The sequence below is a fragment of the Erpetoichthys calabaricus genome, chromosome 6 (genome assembly GCF_900747795.2).
Source record: "Erpetoichthys calabaricus chromosome 6, fErpCal1.3, whole genome shotgun sequence".
In the NCBI taxonomy this organism is placed as follows: Eukaryota; Metazoa; Chordata; class Cladistia; order Polypteriformes; family Polypteridae; genus Erpetoichthys; species Erpetoichthys calabaricus.
The window spans coordinates 190,619,505-190,642,610 of NC_041399.2; the positions used below are offsets into that span (position 1 = coordinate 190,619,505).

Genomic DNA, 23,106 nt, shown 5'->3' on the forward strand with positions numbered 1-23,106 from the left:
TCGACTCGTGATTGAATTCTTGATAGAAAATAATACTGTTCTTTAATATGGCATCATGGCACACATTTCGATCTTTTCTGCTCTTTCAGAATTCTTACATATGATACCCGATATACGTACATTTAGTGCCGACTAATCAATAATAATATTTTTTCAAAAGGCATACACATTTACAGAAACACACAGAGGATATGTTGTATGCCTACCAAAAGCAGTTTTGAACTCTTGAAAGAAAAAAAAACAATTGTTAAAAGTTATTATAAGGTAAAACAAAATGAATGCTGCCTACAGTAACATATTATTTTTCAGTTTTGAAAATTTTTCATCTTTTACAAAGAAAACAACCATTCGTTTGTTTGTTTTTCGCTGTCTTGTTTGCATTTTTGTTACATTTCCTCCTTCAATATTATTAAAAATGTATTTGAAATTCACTGTTACACAGCAAGGTGACACAACCATATTACAAAGCATTAAAAGAGAATAGCTCATGTTTTGTTTATACAATTTACATGTAAGCATACATATACATACTGTACATGAGGGCTGCAACAAAATGTTTACTTTGTTAACTAATGGAGGTCTTCCATATATGATGAAACCCGAACGGTGGTTTGATCACATCTGTGGTATGGATTCAAATTGTTTTTCATACCGCCTTCTATGGTGATCCCGACCACAACAATGGAAGATCATTTTTCCAGCCCCTGAAAGACATCCTGGGTGAAAGAAGTAGATGCGAACCCCACAAGATGTCGACTCAGCCTGATTGATATGAAAGAAGCAGCTATGCCTAAACAGCACTAGAAAGTAATGCTCAGCAACCACAAGCACCTACTGAGGCATACTGGTGCGTAGACGTCATCTGTGCTACAGGACAAGAAAGAGTGACTGTATGAATAAGAATTACTACATATCGATCAACTTTGTTTTCTTCTCTACAACTCCAGTTAATGTATTTTTGCCACAGTCCACCATAAAAAACCTCACAGTGGTTCCATTCCATCTGAACTTGTGTGGTGCTGAGGTGTTACCAGTTGCATGGCTGCACTCAGGCCCTAATCTGGGATCCTGACTTGGTTCATCATGTGGTGGGTGCGGCAATGCCCTGTATCAGTGCCTGCTTCTAACCTCTCTCTCCCTAGAAGTTCTAAAATCCCCTGATGAGGAACTCCATTCTAGCTGCATGTATAGTAGTGACAAACTTCTACTTTGACAGCCTTATTTCATTAATCATTCTGTTATTCTCACTAATGGACTCCCCATTTTTTCCTGGTGACTGCCAGTACAGAGTTAGATTACAAATGGCCACTACGAGGCTAATGAGTGTTATCTGTTTGTCCACTTTATAAAGTCCTTTACCCATTGTCTGACACAATAAGCCCCCATGAAGTCACTTTATGCACAACCTGTGCTGTAATGTTAACAATGAGGATTTCCCCCTTCACAAGATGTGCACCCACTACATGTTGTTCTTGTTTGCCATTTACTCTCAATGAACTATAAACAAAGAACTATAGCAGCGACCACAAATTTCAAGCATAAAGCAACAAAAAGAACAATGCAACTAATTTAAATAGTGTACAATATAATATTGTCAGGAGCATTTTGGCAATTGCAATTTGCTCAATTTGGCAAAATAAATTTTTATTATCCTGTATTTTTACAAAAAAACAATGGCCTTAATAAGAAAGCAATACTATATTCCAATTTTAGAATAAACTGTTCCAACAATCATTTTTTATTTTATCTTTACTGGAATATATGTGCATTAATCCAAAACACACTGTTGTACCTTTTATATAATTCAAGGCTGCTGAGTTTGGGATGCTATAATGGATTGTTATGTCAATTAAGAAATTCTTTCTTCATATACGCATCAATTGAAGGGACAAAATGGAAACCCTCACCTACACCGATGCTTTATAATGTGTCATCTGACCTCCAAGGGTCATGCAAAAAAAACTATTTCCCCTCAGGGATTAATAAAGAATATTAAATCAAAGAATATAACATGAAGAAGAGCTCATAGGATTAGTTCATAAGTAAGACAAACAGTAATCCAGTATGAATGAGCTTGGTGAAAACTGACATTAATAAATGTAGTGAGCGAGACTTTCTGTAGATGCTGTGTGTTTGGTTTGGTGTGCCGGAAGATACAGTATGGCATCAATTACAGCTTGAACTGTCGAGTAACTTTGCCTTGTGTGCCTTAGCACAGTCTCCATTAAATCTCTCCCCTAGGTCTGCTATAATTTGAACAAAACTACACATCAAATCTTGGATATAGATATATAAATGTCAATTGTTTGAAAGCTTTATGATACAATTCTGTCATTTTTCTTACAAGTCACTGAATGCTTTGTGTGAGTGCCAGCGGTGTCGACTTTCAGGCAGTTACATGGCTCTTTACTCTCTTCAGGTGTATATAAAAAGTTAATACATACAGAAAATGGCAATGCACGCTTTTTAATTGTAAAAGCTACTGTTTATACTTCATTTTAAAAGCTGTTGCCTCCTTAGAGCTGTAGCACACAGTGTGCTGGTGTTTGAAGCTAATATTCAGTTTCTATGTTGTTGGCAGTCTAAATCAGACTTACTGTACAATAGTCAGCTTGTCACTGCAATAACTTATAGCCCTAATGTTAATGTGGGAAACAGAAATTCACAGTACTGGATAAAATGAGATATACTTTGTTCTTTACTGATACAGTTTTATTTTAATTAGGTAAATTTTGGGGTGCTGAGTCTGTAATACTGGCTTAAAAGGCAAATCTAAGGAAAAAACATAATAAGCTATAAAGAAACTGGAACTTCAAAGTATTTCTACTGCCTTTACTAGTGTCTTCCATTTATCTTTATAATTTTATAACAGTAGATTTTTTTTCTACAGTTTCGTATGCATTCTGACAAAATCAGGTAGCTTTCTTTGTTGAGTAGTAATATTTAAATGGGCTTTAAAGCAATCATCACCAAAAACTTATGAAGGACAGTCCTCACATATCCTGCGGTCTTGTTTGTATCGCTTTAAGTGTATAGACCCTTTGAAACTTGCAGGCTATTCCCAATACTTTACTTATTATTTTTAGGATGATTCAATGTGTGACTGGTAATTTCTCCGTTCCCAGATTTTACCAGCTTGGTTTAAATAAAGCTTACCACCATCACAACAGCCTTGTGTAATATTTGCTGACATACAGTAAATGTACATGAGCAAATCTTAACATAACGTCTGTAAAGCGTTTTCAGAAATGTTTTTTGTTCTGAAAGGTTAGAAAAAAAGTTGGAAATTGGTCAGATTCTCAAATATGGAAGCTACTCTCCATTCGAACCAAACAAATGACATCTTTAAGCCATCGGCTTTATAGCCTCTCACACTATAAGTAAGAAAACGGAAGTATTTCCCAGCAATCTAAGCTCATACTGCAGAAGTCTCAATATGAGAGTGCAATGCAGGATAAGTAAAATCGATGACACGCAATGCCTTTAGCCTAAAGAGTGTGTAGTAGGTATATTAATATAGGAAACATGTCAGTTTCAGCTTACGTTAAAATTGTGAAGCATGTACTATACCTGAGAATGCCAGAGTTAATTTAGAGGAAGTGCATTCATGATGCAAGATGCCACAAATTACTTATTTATGAAAGAATATTTTGGACAAAATTACATAAATACAAGGGATTCAAAAGGTGTTCTGACTCCTTCACTTTTTTCACATTTTTGTTATATTGCAGTCCTGTGCTAAAATAATTTTAGTTATTTTTTTCCTTCATTAAGCAACACTCAATGTCCCAGAATGACAAAGCATATATGTAAATAAATAATGTAAAAATCTGCAAATAAATATACAAATAATTAAATGCATTGAGAAATGTGACAATAAATAAGAATAAAAGGATATGTGAGTATAAATAATTAAATGTGCATTTATTTAATTATTTCTTCATTTTTTTTATTTCAGTGACACCAAAGCAACATCTGTATGAGATATGCTTTGAAGTGAAAAATGTAATTTTCACTCATCAAAGTTGAGAGGGTTGGAGATAGGGTTAGTCAGTACCATTTTTTGATTGTTGAATTGTTGATAGATTAGATGAAAATATTCAGCCATCAAGGACCACATTTATAGCAGATACTTAAGAGCTTCTTGATTTAAAGGAGTCGCTTCACACAGTAAATCGGGGCAACTTGTTCTACTCTCTTTTTCTTCACAGCTGCCACTGATGCTTACAGTCACAGCATAGAGCGTGCACTTCACAGATGATTCACCAATCAGAACACAGCACACGCTAGGGCCCACCATCTCAGCTTTGATGGTTGAAAATGACAGCACACATATTTAGTGGTGCATGTGTTGTCAAGGGAATTAATAAATGAAGGAGTAATTAAAGAAAGAAAGAAATAAGCAACAAAGAACATTTCATTACATATTTAACTTATTATGCTCACATATAACTTTGTTATTATTTATTCATTCTTACATCTCGTAATTCATGTATTTGTATATTTATTTATGCAATTTTGTCTAAAGTATTCCTCAATACTTACTCAAATAAAGGTCACGGTAATCTTAAAATAAAATGATAAGATTGCACTGTCTGCAAAAAGGGCAGTCAGTTCAGAAAATAGTCAAGGCAAAGTGAGGGTCAAAACCAAAAGAGCAAACGTCAGCACCAAATTGCTAATCAAATATCAGAGATCAAAGGGAGAGCTTTGTTTCAATAAAAAGCCAAGTCAAGTCACTAGGTTTGGTCCAGTCTCATATACAAAATGGGCATTGAGACCACCTTTTAACTCCTCACCAATTACCCTGATGTCATGACCCTAAAGGCCATGCCCCTAGCAACCAGGTTTTGCATCACGACAACTGTAATAATTATTTATGTTTAATATGTTACTGTGCTCTTTACAAATATAATTTTATAAAGCCAGATTTAGCACATGGGCTCATCATTTAGAACTGCTAGTCAAGCATTAGAAGACAAGACAGGGACAACTGCGAAATGGGCATTGTATACTATTTTTGTGTGTCAAAGTCAGCATGAAACTGTATCCTCTTTGCCTTGTTTGGAATGGCATGATTCACCTAAGTGGGGGCCTGAACATGGAGAAAGAGTATAAAGCCTTGGAACATCGCCCGCACACCTTTGAAGCTGATGGACAGATGGGAGATAATGTCATCCAATCTGGAAAATCCTTTCAACGCAGCGACAAAAATGGCAGACTGCACATATCGGGCCCCCACTCCCGAACTGGGCTCTTATCATGGCTTCCTTCGTCTGTTATGCAGCGTAAACCATCATTAAAGAATGCTGTTATTTCTCCTATATGATTTCTTACCACCGTATCACTAAGGCAGGGGTATCGCCTTTTAATATCATATCTATTTAGTTTCAGGTCCACAATTACAAAAGAACTCAGTCCAACAAGGGAGCTTCCGTCTCCTGCTGGATACAACAACTGAAATCACAAAATGGCCATCCCTGTAGTGTAACAAAATGGTGTCTCAAAAGACATTAAATCATAGTCAATTCCAATCAAGGAAATAACCACAAAATTAAATTTCCTGAGTACATAATTACTTGCTTTTTATTTTTTAACCTTTTTTCCATTTTCATTTCATTGCATGTTTTTTAATCCTGCTTTATTGTTTTAGTTTATAGGCATTTATTCATACTGAGCAATGTACCACCACTTCATAAACATGGCGTTTTTTTCTGATTTGGTGCCACTGTAAAAATGGCACCTTCCTATGGATGACACGTAAAACCGAGGTCCTGACTCTCTTGTGGTCATAAAACACCCCTGGGTATCCTTTGTAAAGAGCAGGGTGTTTCCTGATATCCAGGCTAAATTGCCCTCCTTGGCCTAGTCTTTCTGGCCCCCTCATCATCAACCTGTCTCTACTTGGCTAACTAACTCTTGCCACTTCACCACCTAATAGCTAATGTGTGGTCTGAGTACCGACACAAAAATGGCTGCCGTGGATGCTACACATTAGTGGTGTTGAAGTAGCTCCCCATTCACTATGAAAAGCAACTTAAGTAGTGAGAAAAACCACTATATAATTATAAAGAATTACTATTATTATTAATAAGTGAAACAATTTTTTGTTGTTTTGACATTTTTGTATTACTCATCAACCAATTATTTGTTTGCATACTGGGAACACTTTTTCCCTTTAGGCTTTGCTCTGTTTTTTCATAATCTCATTCAAAGTTGGCGTCTAGCAAGTATAGAAAGGTTCACTGAAACACTCTCTTTTATAGGAGCGCACAGGGAAGGAATTTAGATGTCCCTGCCTCCTGATAAATTAATTGTGAGAGTGTCTGTGTCCTGTCCAACTAACTATATTTACACCTTAAAACTGATAAATTATTTACTATTTATGCAATATATTTTGATCATATACTGTAAGGTGCAGTGGAATAAATGTGTAAAGTTTATTTACATCCATGCTCTTTAAACTGTTAATTGAACTTGTTTATATATTTTGAGAATCTCTGACTGCTGCATGGACAGTGGCTTGATTGGCATCTTGACCAGTGTGCCAATGACCAACATGGCAGCCTGCTGCGACCGGTAATTTTAAAGTGTCCATAGATCTATTTTTCTTTGAGAGATGAAGTTTTCCCATTTCCTAACACATCCCTTTCCCACTTTTGCAGTGTTATAATATTTTTAGGATCACAGCCCTGTGACTGATCTCATACTTCTGCTCGTAAGCAGCTTCTACATGAAAAGACCAAATTCAAATTTACTGCCATGTGTACTGAGCACAGGGATATTAGAAAAAGGGGGTAAATTAAAGCCAGGAGGCCAGTAAATCGTACTGTGCCTTATTTTCAAAAGATGTGAGTGGATTTAAATTCAAATAACCTTAATAGTTTGTGAAAAGAACAGATCCAGTAATTCTAAAAACAGAATTATGGGACAATATAAACTGCATGTCTAAACAGAGTGGCTTTAAATTGGCCAACGTTGTGCTTCCTTATGCAAAGATATTTTAGAACTTAATTTAGAAAAAAAAACCAAAAAAAAACACAACAGCTTGCACATATTTCAAGTGAAAAACAAAATACATAAACATATATAGTGCAGCAAAGGGCATTCACATTCTAAAAGCCTTAGATTTGACTTCAGTGTAGACACAGGTTTCTTGCTTTTTAAACTTTTTATTCACTTTAAACCTTATTTTAAGTTTGTTGCTACAATACCCACTCTGGCTGTAATGACTCTTAATAATTGTAATCCTAATGTTCTCAGGCTGCCCTGTGATGTTCATAACATAATTTGGCAAATAAAACATTTTCTGAAACAGCCTTATTGTAATTAATATGGTGCTACGGATGTAAAATAAATAAAATCAGTTGACTTACACTATATACAAAACTCATTTAGACATACAGCGGTGGAGTATGTCACATTCACTTGTGTCACATTAACATTAAACCTCAAACTCCTATAATAGTGTCTTATTCAAAGACAGCTTTTGATCAGTATGAAAGATGATTTCCCTCTTTAAACCCTCTTTTGTAGTGAGTGGTTATTCACAGGTCAAGAGCCTCTATGAAATGAAGTAGTTACTGCTTTTAAACTAAAGATGAATCTGCTTGAAATCCAGAAGCCCTTCTCCCTTTTGGACTGCACTTCGTAAGCATTGAAATCTGGGTGCTAAAGTTGGTTCCATTGCTTCCCATGGAGGGGTGGTGATACTTCATGTCTGTGCCTAGTAGTCTCTCCACATGCCATCGTCTCCACTTCCTCTTGATTTCTGATTGAACCTGCACCAAAGCAGCAAAGACAGTATCACATAAACATATGCAAAGCTGTTTTTAATTGTATATCCGTTGGACAAATTAGTTGATCTGATTTCAAGTTAGAGTGCTGTTTGTAAGTCACACAATCCAATCCAATTTATTTTTGTATAGCACAAAATTACACAAGAAGTGCCGCAATGGGCTTTAACGGGCCCTGCCTTTTGACAGCCCCCCAGCATTGACTCTCTAAGAAGACAAGGAAAAACTACCAAAAAAAAAAACCCTTGTACAGAAAAAAATTAAAAATAAACCTTGGGAAAGGCAGTTCAAAGACAAACCCCTTTCCAGGTAGGTTGGGCGTGCAGTGGGTGTCAAAATAAGGGAGTAAATACAATACAATACACAGAACAGAACACAAGTAATCCTCAATACAATGTAATAGTGCAATAGAAATATTACAAGTACAAAGCAGAATTCAACAGTAGATGATATTACATAATACAATTTGGATTATGATCCAGCGCCAATTATTCACTACCCCAATGCTTCTTGGGTACAGTCCAACTTAATAGGGTTATCATGTTAGTGTCAGTAACAGACTACGGCTAGGTCCACACTGCTATGTTCTCATTTAAAAACTGCCTTTTAAACAAAAATGATCCTCATCCACACTAGCATTTTGACATCATTTACTACAGTTTTTTTGTCCAATGACAAAGTCGCCCACCTACACACAGCATATTCATCTTAAACTGGGCACACACTATGTGATTCTGGCATGATTTTATACCCTATTTGCAGCCGCCGACTTATCTTCTAGTTCTGCCACTGTTTCATGTGCAGCATGAGAGGTGTTGCAATGCCCAATTGTATTTTATGACCTGAATTTCTTTCAAATCAGAAATTTCAGTCGGTTGTCGTTAAGTGTGAACCACCTCACAAGCTGATTTTCTGATGTTGCCATCAAATTTCCCAAAATTCATTGTGTAGCAACATCAGAGAGTGTGTGTTGTACACGTCTGAGTACCTACATTATGCCATATCAATTGGACCAAATGTGTTTGTGCAGTCTGAGCACATATACAACTGATGACTCTATTGTGCGGTTTGAGCAATTCCTTTACCATGATTTCGAAAAATCCCACAGTGTATGCCTGGCATTACCCAAAACCAGTGATCATTGATGGAATGCTAACATTGCTAGCTACAGGATTTATTACAGAACTATGCCAATTGGTACATTTTTTGCCTTTTGTGATATATGCAGCACTGAAACTACACAAAACTCAATTTAGATGCAAACAGGTTAGCTTCATGACAAGCGCCATGGAGAAACAAGTCTTCTATGCCCATTGTGTTGGAATAGATTTTTCTTTTGTAAAGGGTGACCAATCAGCGAATGGGATATTGTAAGGAGAAGGATTGAATTAGGGATGAGCCATGTACAGTAGTAAGCATGAACCAAATGGAGTGTGACTGGAGCCCACATTTTCAAAAATCTTTATTTTCGACCGTACACACTGAATGCTGCACCAGCGTTTTAAAAAGTATCTAGATCTGAAGACCTTTATCAAAAGTATTTGTTTACTTGAGTTGAAAATGCAGGTGTATTGTGGACAAAAGGCGAAAAAGAGACAAGCGTCTGTGTTTTTAATTGAAAACTGAGGCCTAAGACTCCTTCCCTTACTCCTTCTTCTGCCTGCCTTTTCATCTTAAATGTTGTTGTGCATAACAGTTCCCAGTTCACTGTATTTCATCCATAAATTATAAACAATCATCTTAAAAGTTAAAAATAAAAAGCAATATCAGCCAGACTATCAAAGTCTACGTGAAATAAACACCATTTCTAGGTCATTGGTCATTTATTTAGGCTATTTAAAAAACAAGTTCAGTGCAATAAACACCATAACAATAACAAAAATGTTACTTACCTCACCATTAAGGAAACAGTAAAGAATTGATACCACACAGCCCTACAAGACAGAAACACAATTAGCAAGTATAATAAATCTTAATAAAGCAGACTTTAATGTGAAACTTTTATCCAGTAGATGGAATCACAATATATCAGTTTTGTGGCACATATACTGTAATTAATGCAGGTTAGCTCCCAAAATATACTTCATTATCATTATGTTACAGTTTAATCTGATGGACTAAGTCTATTGTGACTGAAGCCCTCATTGGAGAAGCACATGTTAAGTTTGATAAGAGATGGTGTTACAATTCCTTAATGCTTTCCTGTCACAACTTACCATAAAACCATGCATGTCTACTATTAGGCAGTGTGTGCTTTTGTGTTAAGGCACCATTAAATATATACAACCTGCTGAATCCAGTTCAGGGTCGTCGGGAACTGAAGAATATCCTGGCAACTAAGGAAGAATATTTTGGACAAAATTTAAATAAATAAATTTCTAAAGCACTTTTCTCCTTACTCAAATTGCTTAGACAGACGGGAACAACTTCAACCACCATTAATGTGTAGCACCTACTTGGATGATGTGACTGCAGCCATTATTGCATCAATACGCTCACCACACTTTATATGTAAGGTGGTGAAGGGGTGAGAAAAATGGCCAGTTAGAGACAAGGAATGATTAAGTGTCCAGAATAGATGAGGCCATGATGGGAAATTTAGCCAGGACATCAGGATGAACCCTACTCTTTTCAAAGGGAGCTTTAATAATGCTGGAGTTAAGACCTCGTTTTTATGTCTCATCCAAAGTAGATAGATAGATACTTTATTAATCCCAAGTATGGAAACATATTTATAATGTCCATGGCATTGGGATCCACACATGGACCAAAGGGTAAGCACCTACTCCTGGCCTCACCAACATCTCTTCCAGCAGCAACCCTAGCTTTCCTAAATGGTCTCCCATCCAAATATTGGCCAGGCACGAACATGCTTTGCTTCAGAGGTATGGTCTGTTCTGAAGCTCAGGTGTTATGGCTGCCGTACTGTGAGAATATGCAAGAAAATAAATAATAACAACATTAAATTTGAGTATAAATAACTAAATCCATCCATCCATTTTCCAACCCGCTGAATCCAAACAGGGTCACGGGGGTCTGCTGGAGCCAATCCCAGCCAACACAGGGCACAAGGCAGGGAACCAATCCCGGGCAGGGTGCCAACCCACCGCAGATAAATAACTAAATGTGTCATGAAATACATTTTTATAGCTTATTTATTTATGTATTTATTTATTTCTTCTTTTATTTACATATTGTATTTGACTTGACACTGCATGCAACACAAAATAAGCCCTGAAATAAAAACTGTCACTTTCACAAGAGGAGAGGGTGGGCTCTAACAGGTACTGTTTTTAAATAGGTCAGTTTTCTGCAGAGTGGACGTATGCACTTTGCTTGACTTGGGAATCCTGTGGTTCATGTGCATGCTCAAAATTGTGACTGTGCGCATCGAATCGGATTACAAAACTCCAAAATCATCATTAGGAGTTTGCATCTGAAATGCCTTCTATAAATGTGATACTTGGTGACTGAAGGTTTACGTCTGTTCTGTCAACAATTCGCTAATCAAATCACCACACTATCTAGACTCTGACTTCCCAGCTTTATTGAGTGAAAGTGATACTTTTCTTTTCAGGGTTAGTTTCATGTTACATGCAGCATCACTGAAACAAATACATAAATAAATAGGCAATAAAACATATTTTGCCCAACCCCCAGTTGCGGCCAGCTTGCCGCTTGGGTTGTGATGAGGGGGGCTGAATGCACCCCAAGGAGACGTGGTCTCTCCTCTGAAACCCCCTCTTAAACGATGATACAATGGGAAGCAAATACAGTTTTTTTTTACCTCCTCTTTGCTCGATCAGCTGCTGACTTGCTGCTGCTGCAGTGCCGCATGATCTGCACCTCGCGTGGCACTTCGAACATTTAAAAGTCAGCTGTCCTACTCTTTGTCTTTTATTTCCAGGCCTGGGGGTGGTTAAATCTCTTGGCACTCTTGTTTAAGTCTCATTTCGCGGTACATGAGTTCTTGATATTTTGTAGTTTATAATTTAAAAATGGAATAAGAGTCTGAAAATCTAACAACATCACATGAAAGTTCAATAAATACAGAAAAGAATGATGCCAAACATAAATATGTAGGTTTTAAAATAAGCCCAATTTAAAGCGCGACAAAAAACATGACATTAAATTGTTGCACTTTTAGGCTTAGGATTTTATATATATACTAGTCATTTAGCCCGTTACAACAGGGACTTTGGCAAGGGACTTTGACCTCATTCTTTTTGTTGGTCGTATTTTTCTTTCTTTCAGCCTTTCTTTTGTTGATGTTTACTTGCTGAGCTGACCGTTCTTTGTGGGCTGCCACCGTGTTTTGTGTGTCTTTAATTTTCTGTGACAGTAATACCGTCTTGTATGTCCGCTGGCTTGTACGTCCGTAATATACCTTTAATTTTCTCTGGCGGTAATACAGGCGTGCGCGTCGGTAATATGCCTTTAATCTCCTCTGACAGTAATACTGGCTTGTATGTGGCTGTAATATGTGTCACTGTATTGTGTACCTTTAATTTCCTCTCGCAGTAATACTGGTTTGTATTTCCGTAAAACGCCTCTAACTTTCTCTGACAGTAATATCGCGCATAGCACCGTGCCCCGCGCATGCGTACTTCACCAGAAGACACACGCACATGGACACCTGGACGCACAAAGGGATTTTATTAAAGAAGATTATAGAGTAGATTTCACAGTATTTATTTAATTTTGTTCAAAACATACCTCCACACAAAGCATCAGACGTAAGCTAGAATGGACCCGAGATGTGGTGCCACTGCACTGCAGGGCTAATTAATGCAGGCTAATTTAGACATGCCAATCTGCCTAACATGCCCTCTTTTTGGGATGAACGAGGAAAAATTGAATTCCTGGGTAAAAATGCTTGCAAACACAGGGAGAATATTCAAACTTCTTACAGACAAGGACTGTACAAGAGATTCAAACTTTGGACAAGAATCACGAGGGAGCAGTGGCAGACATTATTTTCCCAACACCATAAAATAACAAAAACAACTGAGTAGTTAACAGCAGGATAATCTGTGATTAATTTTCAATTAAAGAAAATTATAACCAAATGATTTTAAAATTAAACATAATTTTAACAGAACTGTCTCAGCCAATAAACAAATGCCAGTTGTAAAGAAAAATAATCAAAATTTGCCTAGGCCTCTCATTTAGTTTCTGTAGAACCAAAGTGGATGAAGGAATTTCCATTGCCACCAGGATGACCAAAACCTATATGGTTTATTTTTGAGTATAACCTGAAAAATGACTAATAGTGCAGTGTTAAGCAGTGCTGAGCCTACAAGACAGTGATAAGGGATGAGGTCACTACCTAAATGGTATAGACAGGAGATCACTTTATTTAGGGCCTCCAGGTGCGAATGAGATAGCAATGGCAATAGATGGGGTCCTGCACATTGCAGTGTGAGGATACAAAGCCTACTTCGGGTGCTAGCTAGGTACATGTACTGGATCCTTAGGAAAGGTCTTCCTTTTCTCTGAACTTAACATGGATTATAGCTGCAGCTACTGACTTTTATTTAGTCTTCATGCACTGAAAAAAAACAGGTTGCTGAATTTCTCCAAATTTCTACTGTGTCAGAAAAAAAGGAGCCTGAACAAGCCACTTAATTAAACGATGTTCCACTAACAGAAAGAATTGGCCTCTATTTAGGAAAAATGTTTAATCAAGAACATGCAGCTATTTTAAATCTCCAGAATAAGAGCTTGAGGCACCTGGCCTCTTTACATCTTATGTAACTGGGAGCTCTGGAAATGTAAAAAGGTTCATAAAAATAAGACTTATCTGTACACATTCAGCTACGATGATTTGAAACTAAATACTGTGACTTTAGTGGAGCAACCAGCTTGTGAAATTATTTTGCTTCATAGTAACAGGCCTATCGTTCAATGGTCACACAAAATTAAATCTAATTGATCACTTAGGAGTAAGCAAGCAAATTTCAGATAGATTGATAGATAGATCTTTGATCCCCAGTGTCAAATTCATAGTCTTATGTCACAATTTTTTCATACTGATTTTTGCTTAATATTAATTTTCCTATAATCACTAAAACAGTCTGTTTGTAAGATTATGGCAGTATTTCAAAAATGATGTGCTTCATATATAACAGAATTGCTTCCACACTAGGAGCAGATAATATCACTTTTATCTAAAATCCACACCCAGAATATCTTATTGGCTATTTTTCAAGCCTTAATCTTATGTCACACTTCTTTCAAATTAATTGGCATGCAGAACACACAAAATCAGAAAGTACATCCTTCTCTCATTCATTTTACAGCAATCTACCAGGGCAAGACTAATAAAATACTCATGTAACAATTCAATCAACAAACAATAATATTCCTGTATTATGAAAAAAGGTGTTTGTTGTTAACTACAGTCTCCACCTTAATATATACTATTAATTAACTCTAACCCAGCCAACTGTAACCACTTCTGAAAAGGTAGCATTGGTTATTCAGCAAGAAAATGCTTAAAGTTCTTGGTATTTATACCAGACTAATAATTATTTTGAGAGACGTCCAGGAACCTTACCTAGCTAGGATGCCATCAGAGAGGAAGAACTGGGGGAGATAATGTGCTTAGCGCATTGTCTCCTCCAGATCACTAGATGGCAGCTCCCTGGGTTGAAGAAGTGCCATGGATTCCTAAAGGGCATCATGGGAACTGGAGTTCAGCTCTGGTGGGGTCTGTGAGCACCGCCAGGGGGCACAGAGAGGGCAGGTCAGCCCTACTTTGTTGGGCTCCAGCCTACCCTGGAAGTGGTCTTAAGCCACAATTATGGAACAGCAGAAGCACTGCCTGGTTTCACATAAAAGAAGCTGCCTGCCTCAGCTCCGGGAACCAGAGATGGGAGGAGGAGGACCACACTTGATGGGAGGAACAAAAGACGCAGACAGAGAGTGAGTGAAATAGAAAAAACGACAAAGCACTACTGTAATACTGAACTGTATTGTACTTAGTTGTGGTGTGGTAAACAATTACTGGAAGAATTTCCCACAATAAAAGCCTTTGGGTGCTTGCAACTTGTATCTGAGCCTGTTTATGTCAGATGTTGGGGAGCTTTAACATATTGTTATGCCAGATATATAATCTAACTATGGCTGAGAGAGGGCACTGCTGCTGTGTTGTATTCATTCTCCTCCACAATTCTCGAGAAACTGCCCAGAAAGGGACTCCTCCCCTTCTGATCCCTGCATCATAAAAGCACAACCACTCATAAGGTGTCATTCCTTGACTGAGAGAACGAAAAGACAGAGCTGCTTTGTAACTTGTCATTATCTTTTGTAAAGAGCCTTTGAAAGGCGTGTTTTTGTTGATTTTATGCCATTGTGCATTTTCTTTGTTTGAACCACTGAGCTAAATGAAAATGGCTGGAACTGTAACATTTATCAAAAACTGTCATAATGGACAAACATAATATCTATCTATCTATCTATCTATCTATCTATCTATCTATCTATCTATCTATCTATCTATCTATCTATCTATCTATCTATCTATCTATCTATCTATCTATCTATCTATCTTGTCACTGGTCTAAAGGGACATATTTTTTATATAGGATGAGGTAGTAGTCAAGTTTTCTCACTCCTACCTTCTGGCAAATAGTAAAGGACCATTCCCACCAGAAAATTCAGGAACAGTTTCTACAAACAAGTTGTGAGGTTACAGGACAAATAAGAACAAATATTGCAACATATCACAGTGGCGCAGTGGTAGCGCTGCTGCCTCACAGTAAGGAGACCTGGGTTCGTTTCCCGGGTCCTCCCTGCGTGGAGTTTGCATGTTCTCCCCATGTCTGCGTGGGCTTCGTCTGGGTGCTCCGGTTTCCTCCCACAGTCCAAAGACATGCAGGTTAGGTGCATTGGCGATCCGAAATTGCCCCTAGTGTGTGCTTGGTGTGTGGGTGTGTGTGTCTCCTGTGGTAGGCTGGTGCCCTGCCTGGGGTTTGTTTCCTGCCTTGCACAATGTGTTGGCTGGGATTGGCTCCAGCAGACCCCTGTGACCCTGTAGTTAGGCTATAGCAGGTTGGATAATGGATGGATGGATGGATGGATTACAACATATTTAACAGTATATATACTGTTTGGAATACTTGCAAATACATATTGCATATATTTCTCTATATATTTAGAGATGCCAATTAATTTAATACAACAATATTTGGAATTTAAAGAGAAACAATAGCATCCAGAAAAATTCATTCCTGTGTCCTTGTAGATTAAGTGCTTAAGTGTCTTAAATCTATGAGGCAGGAACCACTGCACCCTCATGTAACCAAATCAGCAGTGTTTTTTTTAAGCTTCTTCATTTATTTTCACAGGCATGGCAATTTTCACAGATAAAACCTGCTTTTCAGATAATTCTGAAATGCATGCTGACTTTTCAGCAAGAAACATCCCTTCACACAGTGAAATTGACTTTATTCACTGTGAGAGCTGCAAGCAGATATGCTTTCTGAACACATCTGTAAGGGCAAATTGCTGTGTTTCATCTCACAGGTACATTTTACCTTTAAAAGACTAAACCCTGTTATTAAAATAATTAAATGTACTGTGGGGAACAGCCCGGACACAGACAGGTAGACATCATAGTTTCACCCAACACACGTTTATTTACAATAGAATAGTGCACACAACCCAGTGCTGCAGCACCAATCACCCCTTTAAGTCCTTGGCCACACTCACAATGCCTTTTAGCCTCTGGTCTGCCTCCACTCCTCTCCACCACGCTTCGTCCTCTTCCACCTGACTCTTGCCCCTGACTGGAGGGAGGCGGCCCCTTTTATTCACCGTGGAAGGGCTCCAGGTGCATCCTAAGTGGCTCCGTAGCCACACCCCTGTGTGGCGGAAGCTCTGTCGTCATATCCGGAAGTCCTCCGGGTGTCCATAATCCTCTTCCCCCCAGTACTTCTGGGTGTGGCGGAAGTACTGAGGTCCAGGGCTCCCAAGGCATCGGGGCGCCCCCTGGCGGTGACCATGGGCCCCTACAGGGTTGAGCTTCCATGCTCTGTACCCGTGGCCCCCTCATGTTCTAGAGGAGGCATGAGCCCTCCTCCGGTCCTCCTGGGCATCCCATCCGGGTAGGAACCCCAGCCGGGTGCCACAGTACCATAATAACAAAATGCAAATATAACTGCAAGTACTTTAATTTATACAAAGTACAACACAGTGGTGCTATATATAGATGGAAAAGTTAGGAACAGCCCACCTCAAAAATTTGAAAAAGTTATTTTTTTTCACATATTTTCAAAATGTGTAAATTATAAAATAGCACACCAGGATTGGGGAAAGACTTAAGCTGTAACTGAGCATGATGTCCAGGTCTGTTATCTCTTTTACATTTTTATTGTTCTTGTATTGTGCTAGTTAGGCTCACAATCTGGCAACTATTGCTTCATTTACTGTATAGGTAGTATGCTTGACATTGGTTTAAGATGTCAAATGTTAAGAAACCTCAGGGCTTACTAAAAGAATACATTTGGTACACTTATGCAGCTCCTGCAAGGATGAATAAGTGCTGTTTGATAAAGCTATTTAAGACTACAGAGAATCAGCACCTCTAAAAATGATGTGGCCACACTAACCACATATAATGCTCAAAAGGAAGCAAGATTGTCTTTCCGCTTTGACCAAACTTTGATCCTGTTAGCATTTCATGATCATACCTAAGGAAGATGAATACGCACCCCAAACTTCCACAGCTGTAAAATATAATTACCCTACGTTCTTGTCTATAAGCCGGACTCATGTATTAGCCGGAGACCAAAAATCATACGAATTTTTAAAATAAAATCGTATCATAGATAAGCCGGACTCATGGATAAGCCGAACGTACTATAACCTATAACTAATAGAAGGGAGGGAGGTCAGTGGTCTCACTCGCGCCCATTTAATTTCTTTAAGGGGGGAGAGAGTGTGAGATATTGCCGTCTCTCTCACTCCCCGCATGGCGCGGCTGGAGCGCGTTCTTTCTGCTCTGGGCGTCGCCGAGTCAACACGAGCGCGTAGCGGTCATTTAAATTGTGATTTTATATGTAAGCATATTTAAATATATATCGCGGATTTCTGCGGACAATGGGTCTTTTAATTTCTGGTACATGCTTCCTCAGTTGGTTTGCCCAGTTGATTTCATACAAGGGACGCTATTGGCAGATGGCTGAGAAGCTACCCGGCTTACTGTTCTCTCTCTCTTGCGCTGACTATCTGTGATCCTGACGTATGGGGATTGAGCAGGGGGGCTGTTTGCACACCTAGACGATACGGACGCTCGTCTAAAAATGCTGAAAGATTATCTTCACGTTGCTATCTTTTGTAAAGCTGATTCCTGAAAAGACATGCTGCACAGTGCTTCGCATACTTAAAAGCTCGAAGGGCACGTATTGATTTTTGACTGAAAAACAAACTCTCCCTCTCTCTCTCTTTGTCTGCTCCTGACGGAGGGGGTGTGAGCTGCCGCCTTCAACAGCTTTGTGCCGCGGTGCTTCGCATACTTAAAAGCCAAACAGACATATTGATTTGTTTGCTTCACTCCTTTGAAGAGGAAGATATGTTTGCATTCTTTTAATTGTGAGACGGAACTGTCATCTCTGTCTTGTCATGGTGCACAGTTTAAACTTTTGAAAAAGAGACAAATGTTTGTTTGCAGTGTTTGAATAACGTTCCTGTCTCTCTACAACCTCCTGTGTTTCTGCGCAAATCTGTGACCCAAGCATGACAATATAAAAATAACCATATAAACATATGGTTTCTACTTCGCGGATATTCTTATTTCGCGGGTGGCTCTGGAACGCAACCCCCGCGATGGATGTATAAGCCGGACTTATGTATAAGCCGATATTCTATTTTTTCATTTTCACAACTTTTTTCCTTAGATAAGCCGCAGCTTATTGACAAGAACTTAGGGGTACTTCTTTTTAACAGAGATTCTACAGCACACATGATTTGCATAAGCATTGTTTAGAATACAATTTCCAAACAACTTACTTAAATAATAAAAATCTCAGAATAGTCTTTGTAATATCTTTTCTCTAATAAACTGACTTATTTTTATTGAACAGATAAGCATTATATTTCTAAGAGATGTTCAGCAAGACACAAACATTGGTTGCATTACTTGCTGAAGAAGTAATTTTACATAACTGTATTTCAAACTCACTATTTAATCCCAACTGACTGCTGCTACAACTCATTTCACAGGGTTAGCTCTAATACATTGACCCTTTATTTCTCATTGGATCTTCTTGCACGTGTTACTCATTTTGGTGAAATAATCAAAGTTACATTTCTTTTGAATCAAGGGTATGTTGGTGCATGCATCAGTGTGCTGTGCTGGGTTATTCCTGGCCCTGCTACTGAAATGGACTCCAGTATTCGGATACTGAAAATTGGATTATGTAGGATAGAGTGATATTTGAATATTTGGCCTGTAGAATCTGATAAAATTCACGCAGAACATAAAACTGTTCACTTTTGAAAATATTTGTTACACAAAGGCGCCCTAAATCAATCAATCATTCCATCACATGGTGAACCATGGGCACACTGGAAGCTGTTGTGGAAAAGTGGATGGTGGTAGAATTGGATGCCATCATGAAAAATCCGTACCATCCCCTCTGGAAGGTGCTCTCTTGGTGCACTTTTAGCCACAAAATTAGTTCCATCACAGTGTGCTAAGAGGCGCTTCTGGGGGTCTTTTCTGTCTAAAAGGCAATTCAATGCTTCCACCCAATGCAGACGTTAATGTTATTTTTATTTATTTATTTACTTATCGATCGATCGGCTGTACTATTAGTCCTGTGAGTTTGTACGCTTATTTTTTATGTTTCTGCTGTTGTATGCATTTGAATTTCTCCTTGGAATTAATAAAGTTTATCCAATCTAATCTAATATTTGAAATGGGAACATTGAAGCACATTTATTAACAAAGTTAGTAACCTTTAGGTTAATTGTCATTTCAATGTTTAATGATTTTATAATATTTACATCATTGTGTGATTCCAAATGTTACCAGTACACAATCAACACCATAACTCTTCAAACGATTACATTTTTCAATGACCATGGGAAAATAAGGAAACCAATCAGTGGGAAACTTGAAACTTAAGCGATTTATGCAGGCTTACTTTAAGTCAATTCAGTATTCTATTTCTAGGCTAGAAAGTGACAGGTTTTATGTTTACACCTTCATTTAAACAGCAGTGTCAAGGCATATGGGCTGAAAAGTTCTAAATGCTGACAAATTGGCAATAAGTGACGCTGCTGCTATTTATCGGGTAATTTTTAAACTAAGTGTATTCAGCTGTTTACTGCTGATGCCTACTAGAGGAAAATCCAAATAAGTACAAATATTAGGATGTCTGTTTTTTTTTTTAACACAGAAGATATGGCAATTATTAGAATGAGCAGAATTCTGACTAGGATATTAACTTCAGTAGAAAAATTCCACAGGTTTGGTTAATGTTTATAAAAAATGCAATTTATTTATTTTACTTTATATACAGTAGGTGTGATGATCACGCTTTCTGGCATGCACAGCAATCTCAGTAAATTGGCAATGATAAATAAGTTGTGTCATGATTGAATTGTCATTACAGAATGAAGCCCAAAACACTTTTTTTGCATTTTCTTTCAAAATGTATTTTTTTAAAGCAAACAATCAAAGACATCAAAATGATACAAGAAAAGAGAATATTAACCACGGGTTAAAATAAAATGTATTCCATGATCAACAAAAAAAAACCTCTTTAATGTCAAAGTGAAAACAAATCTCTGTACAGTGATCTAAAATAATTATACATATCAAACACAGAATAACTGCTCAAATAAGTTCTCACCCCCTTCAGATCAGTATCTTTGGCAGCCATGACAGCCCTGTGTTTGTGGATGTGACGATGTGGGTTCAGCTCCATGCTCCCGCTTCCTCTCTGGGAGTTCTTGAACCCGACACTGTCGGTAATGTAACTGGATGAGCTGGACAATGAGGACACCAAAACGAAGCAAGAGGAAAGGTGCAAAGTGCAGAAATGCTTTTATTTAAAAGAATCAAAAGCAAAAAGTGTTCAAAACAAGTGCAGTGCTTCTAAAAGTCAATAAATAAATAATCCATTAAAAACAGTGAAAATGTGGAGGTTAACATCCAATAAATAAATCCTTTAAAAACGAAGTTAAAATACTGGCTGGAAGCAGTCCCTTCTTTAAGAAAAAAAACACAGTGCCTTCTTCAACTGGCGGCTCCCCTGCTTCTCCCATCCGGGCCCTGCACCAGGGGAGTCGCCCTATCTGCAGCTGACCTTCTCTTCCTGCTGGTCTGGTAGCTTCTCAATCCCTGGCTTCATTCAGCTCATCCAGACTGAGACTTGGGTTCTCCAGCAACTGGGGTGCTCATGCTGGGGCTTCAACCTCCCAAACCTCCGACTCCTGCTGTCTTATGCGGTGAGCCAACTACCTTCCGGTCACTCAGCAGGAGCGAACTCTACTTTCTGCCCCAGAGTGCTGGCCAAACACTTCACTAAGGAGCTCTTCTCTCTGCTGCCTATCGTTAATACGGCTTGCTTGTTGACTCATGCAAGCACAAGGTCCTTCACTTCCAGCTTCCCCTTCTTCCTCCTTTAACCTCCATTCTTTCTTTCGATCTTTTTACTTCCACTCCTCCGCATTCACGCTTCTCCTATTTACAATGGGGATGTGGCACAGGTGCAGTGATTAGCAGCTCTTGGCATCAATTACGGTTACGGACGATTCCTCACCTGTGCACGTAAGTGAGGAAACACTTGCACCACGTCTTGTCCGAGAACCGCTCCGACCACACTACCACGCCCCTTCTATAAGCCATGACTGCAGAGATTATTTATTTAAAAACTTGGCCTTTTCTTCTTAGCCTCGGACCCGCTATACCACAGTAGGCTTAAGTCTCTGCCAGTTTTGAACATCAGGACGCTTCAATTTTGCCCCATTCTACTTTGCAAAACTGCTCAAGCTCTGTCAGGTTGCATGGGGAATGGGAGTAAACAGCCTTTGACAAATCCAGCCACAAATTCTCATCTGGATTGAGATCTGGACTCTGCCTTGGCCACTCTATTGAGCATTACCGTTGTTGTTTTGAAGCTAAAGCTGTGACTTTATGCTTGGAGTTTTTGTTTTGCTAGAAAATAAATCTCCAAAGGCATTCCTGCAGACTGCATCAGGTTTTCTTCAAGGACCTCCCTGTATTTTGCTGCATTCATTTTTCCCTCACAAGCTATCCCCACAGAATGATGCTGCCACCACCTTGCTTCACATTGGGGATGGTGTGTTTTTGATAGGGAGCTTTTAGGCCACCAGTAAGCCAAACACTGCACAATTGTGGTCTCACAGGACCATAGAGCCTTCTTGCAGGTAATTTTACAAGTCTCCTATGAGCACTTTGACCAAGTCTAGCTGAGATGTCATGAGCACTTTTTTAATAGTGGCTTTCTCGTTGCCACTGTTTATGGAGTGATTGGTGAAACACTTGGGCAACACTTGTTGTCTGCACAGTTTCTTCAATCTCAGTCTTGATTCTTTCAGAGTTATAACAGGAGTCTTGGTGGCCTCCTTCACTTGTGTTCTTGAACAAAAACTCACTTTTTGTGTACTTCCTGTTCTAGGATGATTTACAGCTCTGCCATGCTCTTTCCATTTCTTATTGATTGATTTATTTGGACTCCAAGGGATATTCAGTGACGGTGGCGCAGTGGTAGCGCTGCTGCCTCACAGTTAGGAGACCTGGGTTCGCTTCCCGGGTCCTTCCTGCGTGGAGTTTGCATGTTCTCCCCGTGTCTGCGTGGGTTTCCTTCGGGCGCTCTGGTTTCCTCCCACAGTCCAAAGACATGCAGGTTAGGTGGATTGGTGATTCTAAATTGGCCCTAGTGTGTGCTTGGTGTTTGTGTGTGTCCTGTGGTAGATTGGCACCCTGCCCAGGATTGGTTCCCTGCCTTGTGCCCTGTGTTGGCTGGGATTGGCTCCAGCAGACCCCTGTGTTCGGATTCAGCGGGTTGGAAAATGGATGGATGGATGGATGGGATATTCAGTTACTTGGATATTTTCTTGTCTCCATCCCCTGACTTGTACTCTTCAATCACCTTTTCACAGAGTTGCTTGATGTGTTCTTTTGTCTTCATTTTGTAGGTTAGGCCACCAATCTACTCTGACTGCTGATTGGACCAACAGGGCATTTAACTACAATCAATTGATACTCCTTGACATCTGACAGTAATCTTCATTTAACGAATTCTGTGACTTTAAAACCAAGTGATGATTTAGG

The 23,106-nt window shown here is 38.7% G+C and overlaps 1 protein-coding gene across 1 annotated transcript in view; it reads right to left on the reverse strand.

The window, feature by feature from the left end:
* Window positions 1-5,255: 5,255 nt before the first annotated feature.
* Window positions 5,256-23,106, reverse strand: part of vipr1b (vasoactive intestinal peptide receptor 1b) — a 251,631-nt gene continuing 233,780 nt past the window's right edge. The window contains exons 12-13 of the mRNA XM_028804190.2: window positions 9,689-9,730; window positions 5,256-7,781 (exon numbers count right to left, since the gene is read on the reverse strand). Of these exons, the coding sequence (XP_028660023.2) occupies window positions 7,590-7,781; window positions 9,689-9,730 (234 nt within the window). The 3' untranslated portion in view covers window positions 5,256-7,589. The remainder of the gene's footprint in view (window positions 7,782-9,688; window positions 9,731-23,106) is intronic.